General features: G+C 38.1%; 1 protein-coding gene across 1 annotated transcript; it reads right to left on the reverse strand.

Annotated features, from left to right (window-relative positions):
* Positions 1–438: 438 nt before the first annotated feature.
* On the reverse strand, positions 439–9,085 carry LOC107760835 (wall-associated receptor kinase 2-like). Its single transcript, XM_075222810.1, has 4 exons — positions 8,149–9,085; positions 7,853–8,029; positions 6,212–6,803; positions 439–1,202 (listed from the first exon to the last, which is right to left on the reverse strand). The coding sequence occupies exons 1-4, from the start codon at positions 9,083–9,085 to the stop codon at positions 548–550; spliced, it is 2,361 nt and encodes a 786-aa protein (XP_075078911.1). The 3' UTR covers positions 439–547.
* Positions 9,086–9,301: the final 216 nt, after the last annotated feature.

Genomic DNA, 9,301 nt, shown 5'->3' on the forward strand with positions numbered 1-9,301 from the left:
TAAGGTTCGAAGCACACGCCTGATCTGCTGTTAGGCAAGCGCTTGACCAATGGACTAGGAATCCCTATTAGCTAAGTGGTGTCAATTTATATTATCCATACAACTTTTTCATATTATTTAGATGTATATTAGTAAAATTTTCGGCTGTAATGCCGTCAAACATGGGTGAAGCTATACTATGGTAAGGGTGGTCGAAAAATTATACTGCGCATGTAAGTAAAATATTAGGCCAAATGAGACCCATCAACTAGCATGCGGATATGTGAATGACTAGATCAGATGTAGTTGCTAGCACTAGCAGTCTAGCCCAAGCCTTGATCACTAATACAATGAGGAAAACTTTCTTACAAATGTCTGGACTATTTACAATTAGAGCGAACATCTACTAACTCCCATCTCTTATCACTAATACAATGAGAAATTGATGACAAATTCCAAAGCCAATAGACTACATCAGAACATTCAATATATGAAAGAAATACACGCAAAAAGGACTTAAAAACGCAGAAAATCTTCATCAATCATCATATTAACCTTCTGTTCAGGATCACCGAGAGATATTTGTATTATATAGCAAAGAAGAACTATCCGAACTATATTGTCCAGAAAAAATGCTGCTATTTGTGTAGGAGTTGGGATATTGTCCAGAGAAGTTGTCGAAACCTCTGTTAGAGTCAATTGGAATTGCATAAAGATATGATAATTCATCTTCACTCTTTTCATGTCCATTTTCTGTAGGCCAAGGGTTATTTTTGGTGAACTTTCTTAAACTCTCAAGTTCCATTGCCACTTCCTTCATAGTTGGCCTGTCCTCTCCATGCAAGTGAAGGCAACTCTTAACAAGCTCACCAATTTTCTGAAGTTGCTCAAGATTTCCTTCTTTTACTACTCTGCGATCAAGAATGTGAAATAAGCTATTCTTGTTCATGGACAAAACAAAATACTCTGCCAAATTTTTGTCCTGGTTACTTTTATCCCTCGAAATAGGTAATATCCCTGTCAAAAGTTCTGCAAGAACTACTCCGAAACTATAAACGTCACTTTTTTCTGTCAATTGACCTGTGCGAAAATATTCAGGATCTAAGTACCCTAATGTTCCTTGAACCAATGTAGCAACATGTGTTTGGTCAAGAGGTACTAATCTTGAAGCTCCAAAATCTGCCACTTTTGCTATGTAAACATCGTCCAATAATATGTTAGTGTTGCGGAAGCCAAATGAATATAGTGTGAATAAGTCACAACTACTATACCAAAAATTATGACAGCCACCAAATAATAAATAAGACAATTAAGCAACAATAAAGGGAACACCAGAATTTACGAGGTTCGGCTAATTTTGCCTACTCCTCGGACACAAGCAATATTTTATTTCACTCCAAAAATACAAGTGAAATAATACTAAAGAGAGAAGATACAAATGTCTTAAACAGATGAGAAGGCAAATGAGAGGTGTGTTTAAATCCTAAACATTAAGCCTTCTTTTATAGAGGGAAAATCCCCCCAACTATTGCTAACCCACCGATGTGGGAATCTGAAATTTTGACATTTCAACAAATCTCCACCTTGGCAAAAATTTCACATCTTCAATTTTCTCTCTATAACAAATTTTGGTTGTGTCTTCATCTTCAATCTTCAGTGTTCAACAATGTTGATCAAATCCAAACAATGTTGAAACTTGACCGCAGTCACCACCTTTGTTAGCATATCAGCAGGATTCTCTGTAGTATGAATTTTCTTCACCGTGACTCCACCTTCTTCTATGATTTCTCGTACGAAATGATACCGAACATCAATGTGCTTCGTCCTTGCATGATAAACTTGGTTCTTCGCTAATTGAATAGCACTTTGACTATCACAAAAAATTGTGATACCTTTTTGTTCAACACCAAGCTCCTTTAGCAATCCTTGAAGCCAAATTGCCTCTTTCACAACATCTGTAATAGCCATGTACTCTGCCTCTATTGTAGACAAAGCAACTGTTGACTGCAAAGTAGACTTCCAACTAACTGGTACCTTTGCAAAAGTAAACACATAACCAGTAGTTGATCTTCGTTTGTTCATATCACCCGCAAAATCTGAGTCACAATATCCAACTACAAACTGATTGTCTTCCTGCTCAAAAACTAACCCGACATCTACAGTATTATGAATATACCGTAGAATCCACTTCACAGCTTGCCAATGCTCCTTCCCTGGATTGTGCATATATCTGCTAATAACTCCAACAGCTTGTGAAATGTCAGGCCTTGTGCAAACCATTGCATACATCAAGCTACCAACAGCATTTGCGTATGGTACCTTTGACATATACTCTCGTTCAGCTTCATCCATTGGCGACATAGTAGTACTTAGCTTAAAATGGGGAGCAAGTGGAGTACTAACTGGCTTAGTCTTGTCATCTATGCCAAAACGTTGTAGTACTCTCTTCAAATATTCTTTCTGAGATAAACAGAGTTTCTTTGAACGTCTATCTCTAATTATCTCCATGCCAAGAATTTTCTTTGCCTCACCCAGATCCTTCATCTCGAACTCCTTCTTCAGTTGAATCTTCAACTTATCAATTTCTTCCGAATTCTTGGAAGCTATCAACATATCATCAACATATAGGAGAAGATATACAAAGGAACCATCTTTAAGCTTGTGCAAATACACACAATGATCGTATTTGCTTCTCTTGTACCCTTGACCGCAACATAAACTCGTCAAATCGCTTGTACCATTGTCTAGAAGATTGTTTCAATCCGTACAACGATTTTTCAAGTTTGCACACCATATTTTCTTTTCCAGCAACTTTGAATCCTTCTGGCTGAGTCATGTAGATTTCCTCCTCCAAGTTTCCATGTAAAAACGCAGTTTTTACATCCATCTGAACTAGTTCCAAATCCAATTGTGCTACCAAAGCCAACATAATTCTAATGGAGGAATGTTTTACAACTGGAGAAAACACTTCATTGTAATCAATTCCCTCCTTTTGAGCATATCCTTTGGCCACCAATCTTGCTTTGTAGCGAACATTTACTTGGTTAGGAAATCCTTCTTTCTTTGCAAATACCCATTTGCACCCAATTGCTTTCTTTTCCTTCGGGAGATTGGCCAATCTCCATGTATGATTCTGATGAAGGGACTGTATTTCATCATTCATGGCAATCCTCCACTTATCTTCTTCTGAACTTTGGACAGCATCTTTATAAGTGGTAGGAACATCATCAGCTATAATTGAGGTTGCACAAGCAACCGTCTCTATGAGACGAACAGGTTTCATTATTGTTCTTTTTGGCCTGCTGGTTGCTATTGATTCAAGTTGTTGTTGAGGTTCCTCAGTTGGAATCTCCTCTGCTGGCTCACCTTCCAGAGGGTAATCTTCATTTGTTTCCTCCTCTGCTTCTTGTGTAGGAAAAATAAATTTTCCCTCAAACTCCACCTGCTTAGAAGCACCTTTATTTTGTTTGGTGTCTTCTGTTACCTTATTTACCATAGCAGATTCATCAAAGGTAACATCTCTGCTGAATATTACTTTCTTTGTCATAGGACACCATAAGCGATATCCTTTGACTCCAGAAGTAATTCCTATAAAAATAGCCTTCTTTGCCCTTGGATCCAATTTTGACTCTGTCACATGATAAGATGCAGTTGAGCCAAACACGTGCAAAGAGTTATAATCTACAGCAGGTTTTCCATACCATTTTTCAAATGGTGTCTTGCCATCAATAGCAGCAGATGGTAGACGATTAATGAGGTGGCATGCATATGTAATTGCCTCAGCCCAAAATTCTTTGCCCAAGCCAACATTGGACAATATACATCGTACCTTCTCCAGCAAGGTCCGGTTCATACGTTCTGCCACTCCATTTTGTTGTGGTGTATGTCTAACAGTGAAGTGTCGGACGATGCCATCATTTTCACAGACCTTATTGAAATGATCATTTTTGTATTCACCTCCATTGTCTGTGCGAATACACTTGATCCTCTTGCCTGTCTGATTCTCCACCATCGTCTTCCATTTGAGAAAAATTCCCAACACTTCATCTTTGCTCTTCATTGTATACACCCATACTCTTCGGAAAAAATCATCAACAAAGGTTACAAAATAGTGCTTCCCACCCAATGAAGGTGTTTTGGAAGGACCCCAAACATCAGAGTGTACATAATCCAAAATGCCTTTAGTATTATGGATCGCTGTACAAAATTTAACCCTTGTTTGTTTCCCTTTAACACAATGCTCACAAAATTCCAAGTTGCAAGCCTTTACTCCTTTTAACAATCCTTGATCTGATAGAGTTTTCAAGGATTTTCCTCCAGCATGTCCCAAGCGCATGTTCCATAGCTTGGTTGCTTCTGCCTCTTTGTCGTCACTGGATGTCACTGTCGTTGTCCCAATAACTGTACTGCCACGATAGCGGTACATATTATTATTCTTCCGATTAGCCTTCATTACCACTAGTGCACCGGAGCATACTCTCATCACTCCATTTTCTGCAATGATTTTGAACCCTTTTGATTCCAGGGTTCCCACAGAGATGAGATTCTTCTTCAAATCCGGTACATATCGAACATCTGTTAATGTTCTGATCATTCCATCATGGTTCCTTAATCGTATTGAACCAATGCCATATGAGGTAAGAGGGCTGTTATCCGCTGTGTGGATGACTCCATATTCTCCTTCTTGAAATTCCACAAACCAGTCCCTGTTGGGACACATATGATGGCTACAAGCCGAGTCCATCAACCATATGTCTGATGATGTTGATGACTCTGTTGTAACTAATGAGAAGTCTGAATCATCACAATCAGTTACATTTGAATCCATAAGGGCCTTTCCATTATTATATTTGGCCTTATTCTTCAACTTCAGACAGTCTTTCTTCCAGTGCCCTTTTTCTCGACAAAAGGCACATTCATCTTTGCTGGGTCTGGATCTTGACTTGGATCTTCCCTTCTTTGTCCTCGTTTGATTTTGAGGACGACCCCTTACAAACAGTGCTTCTCCTTCTCCGCCCTTCTGTTTTTCTCGCTTTCTTTGTTCATAGCTGTACAAAGCCGAACAAACTTCTCTGAGAGAAATTTCGTCATTTCCATGGAGTAGAGTAGTTTCAAGGTGCTCGTACTCATCAGGAAGTGACGCCAACAACATCAAGGCCAAGTCACCATCATCATAAGTTGTATCCATATTTTGCAAATCTGTGACCAACTTATTGAAACTGGTGATATGTTCATTCATCGTGGTACCAGGAACATAGGTGAAGTGAAACAGTCTCTTCTTCATGTACAATTTATTTTGACTGTTTTTCTTCAAAAATTTATCCTCCAGTGCTTTCCATAATTTACTTGCAGAAGTTTCCTTTGTGTATGGATATTTCTGCTCTCTAGCAAGGTAGGATCGAATGGTACCGCAAGCAACACGGTTGATAATTCTCCAATCTTCTTCTCCAATAACATCTGGTTTCTTTTCTTCAATTGCCAGATCTAGCCCTTGTTGAAAAAGGACATCTAGAACCTCGCCTTGCCACATCCCAAAATGTCCGGACCCGTCAAAAATTTCTACCGCAAATTTCGCATTTGACACAATTCTTATCATAAGCGAAGATGCCAATGATGGCGTATTGTTGACACTTGATGTAGATTCTTCTTGTTTATTGTCTCCCATATTTGACACAAATATTATTTAATAGCTGACGACACAAATCAAGATTATTTCCTTTCTGATGTAGAAGATCAGACTAAGCTGCAACTACAGAGCATACTCAGACAGAACCTTGACTCAGTTACCAAGATAAATCTTTTCTGATGTGGAAGATCAGACTATGCTGCAACCACAGAGCATACTTAGACAGTACCTTGGCTCTGATACCAATTGTTGCGGAAGTCAAATGAATATAGTGTGAATAAGTCACAACTACTATACCAAAAATTATGACAGCCACCAAATAATAAATAAAACAATTAAGCAACAATAAAGGGAACACCAGAATTTACGAGGTTCGGCTAATTTTGCCTACTCCTCAGACACAACCAATATTTTATTTCACTCCAAAAATACAAGTGAAATAATACTAAAGAGAGAAGATACAAATGTCTTAAACAGATGAGAAGGCAAATGAGAGGTGTGTTTAAATCCTAAACATTAAGCCTTCTTTTATAGGGGGAAAATCCTCCAACTATTGCTAACCCACCGATGTGGGAATCTGAAATTTTGACATTTCAACAGTTAGTAGATTTGACATCTCTATGAATTATTGGCATCGATGCAGATGAATGAAGGTAAGCAAGTGAACTTGCTGTCTCTGCAGCTATTCGTAGTCGATTTTGCAAAGACATACATGGCTCTCCATTTTGATTGTGGATATGCTCATAAAGAGTTCCATGAGAAACATATTCATAAACTAGTAAAGGCACCTCAGCTTCCAAACAGCAGCCAAAGAGTCTCACTACATTTCTGTGGTTGACTTGAGTAAGAATAAGCACCTCATTGATGAACTGTTCAATTTGATCCTCGTCCACAAACTTAAATTTTTTAATTGCAACTACGCGATTATCAGGCAAAATACCTTTATAGACAATTCCATTTCCACCACGACCAAGAATTCTATCATTGGCATAGTTGTTCGTCGCCTTCTTCAAATCCTCAACTGTAAAAATTTTGGCTGCTTCCATACAACCCTTTTTAGAGGAGATTTGTTGTTTCAAGAGTAAACCACCATTTTGTTGGAAGAACTTCTCCCTAAGTTTAATGAGTTTTCGTCTCTTGATACTGAAATAGAGCAAAATTGTCCCAACCAGTAGGGATATAAAGCCAACTCCCATACCTGTGTTTATAACAACAAAATTTGAGCCCCTCCTCATTTGAATTAGAAAGAGCTGGATTTTAAAGGGATCAAGGGCCTTCATAATCAGGAGGGAAGCCTGAAGGTGATCCTTGGCGTAACTGGTAAAGTTGCTGCCATGTGACCAAAAGGTCAGGGGTTCGAGCCGTGAAAATAACCTCTCACAGAAATGCAAGGTACGACTGTTTACAATAAATCCTTGTGGTCTGGCCCTTCTCCGAACCCCGCGCATTAGCGAGAGCTTGGTGCACCGGACTGTGCTTTTAAGGGGAGCCATAATCAGAGAGAAATGATGTGAATTCTTTATACTTTAATAAAATATACTTATTTACCACTTCTGTGTTTTTTTAAGCAATGACTTTTTCAACAGTAAGTAAACAGGGCCTCTGTTTATTGTAATAACAGAAAAGATTCCTATTCTTATGGCTCATATTGACAAGTTGTAAACATACTACTTTTAGAGTTATAAGCTGTACTTTCACGTAGTGATTTCACTAGATAAGCGCTTACTTTTATGTAATTCCACTCAAGTATGTTTATAATGGATAATTATGATCCTTGTTATCCTACTCAACTTTCTAGCTGACTGTAGAAGATTAGATCAGAATTATCATACATATATATGGTGCAAAGTTACCCCATTCCTCATATATGATACATGGTGCATGTATCACAAACGAAATACTATTCTAGTTCCGAAAACTCAAGTTGGTTTTAGATGAAAACCGAAAAACTACAGAAAGGAGTAAACATTTTGTTATTTAAGCTGTGGCATCAGTTTGCATGTCTCTGTTTCTCTCGTTTCCCTTTTACCTTTTTTTTTTTTTTACAATGATTTGTTTGGCGTGTTTAAAAATTAGTGATATCTTTAACTCCATCATGTGTAATACTTAAAAGATTAAGTTCTATGTATTGATGGTATGAAGAACAATATTTACACAATTAGGTTACTTGTAAAGTAATTATAAGTAAATTCTACAATAAGCATCAACTAGTAACGCAGAAACAAGTTCAATTTATGAGAAACTTACCAACAGAAAACTTGATCCATGGGAACTCAGAGTTCGAGCTCGGCGCCATACAGCCACGACCATTCTTTTTGCCATCACCGGTGTATCCTTCAGGACAGGAACAATTGTAACTCCCCAGCGTGTTTATGCAAATGTGTTCACACGAATTGGCATTTGAATCTATACATTCATCAATATCTGACATGCAAAACAGAATGGCGCTTTGTTTTTTTTCAGCGAAATAAAATCCCAATGTAATTCACACTTTTCTTATAGTATGCCATTATCCTAATAGCAAAATAAAGAAATCAAGTTACCTTGGCAGCCTGGACTAATGTATGGATTGCCTTCATATCCGGAGTTACAACTGCACCTATAACCACCAAGACTTGTGTTGGAATTAACACACTGGCTATTCTCCAGGCAAGCATAATCGGTTCGGTTCTGTGCTTCAAGACAAGTAAGATTTCCAATGGCCCAATCTAGCACGATCGGGACACTATTAAAAATCCTTTGTGTAAACTTAACATCATCATCAGTAAGATCCTCAGCGCCCCTGAATTGGAAGCGACTCGCCTCACCAAGAAACGCATAGCCACATCGATTGAAAGACCAAACTTGTGTGTGGTTATCCATGCTTAGGATTGATGCATCAAAGTATTTCAATCCCTTTGGTATTTCTATTTGACCGCAACCAGTTCCCATACATCTTCCTTCAAAAATAATATCGCTTGAACTAGTACAGAGAGAGAAACAGCCATTAGCATAGTTGAGTCCGATCATTACAGCAGCATCATCATAACCAACAACAGAGAATTTGTTAAGGGCTGAGAAAGTGTAAGGAGTAGTTTTTCCTAAAGTCATCCATGCAGGATCATCAGGGAGTTGAGGTAGTCCTTCGCGTGAGTAACACCTCCGAGCTACAATACTTGATATGCGCATTTCAGTGTCGGATATTTCGTAGATAGTAATGTTCCCTATGAGGGGTTTTGGAGAACCATTTGAAGTGTTGCAGTCGATCTCAAACCCGGGGTCTAAGGCACAACCAGATCCTATGCCAATCCCAAATGGGTATGGAACTGTAAGATTTCCACACTGTTTTGGGCATCCTGGTTTCGTGATATTGCGGTCTTTGGTTATGTTGTAATTGTTGGGTTGAGAGGTGGTGTTAGTGGTGGTTTGAGCGGTGGCTAATGTCAAGATTAGCACATAGGTACAGAAAGAAAAATGCAGAGCAACTTGCCTATGCTTCATGGTTTTAGAGGATATGTTACAGAATGTTTGAGTAAAGCTTTCCATATATAGAACTAAGTTGAAAGACTTTAGTAAGACTTTAATAATTACTGATCAACTAATAATAATTACAACCTTCATCCCAATTTATTTGATACATTTTTGGTTTTAGTCGCAAAAAAAAAAATATTTCTTTATATTCAGTAACAACTTTTTAATCTTTTCAACAAGTGAAAT

The sequence above is a fragment of the Nicotiana tabacum genome, chromosome 10, assembly GCF_000715075.1.
Source record: "Nicotiana tabacum cultivar K326 chromosome 10, ASM71507v2, whole genome shotgun sequence".
Taxonomy (NCBI): domain Eukaryota; kingdom Viridiplantae; phylum Streptophyta; class Magnoliopsida; order Solanales; family Solanaceae; genus Nicotiana; species Nicotiana tabacum.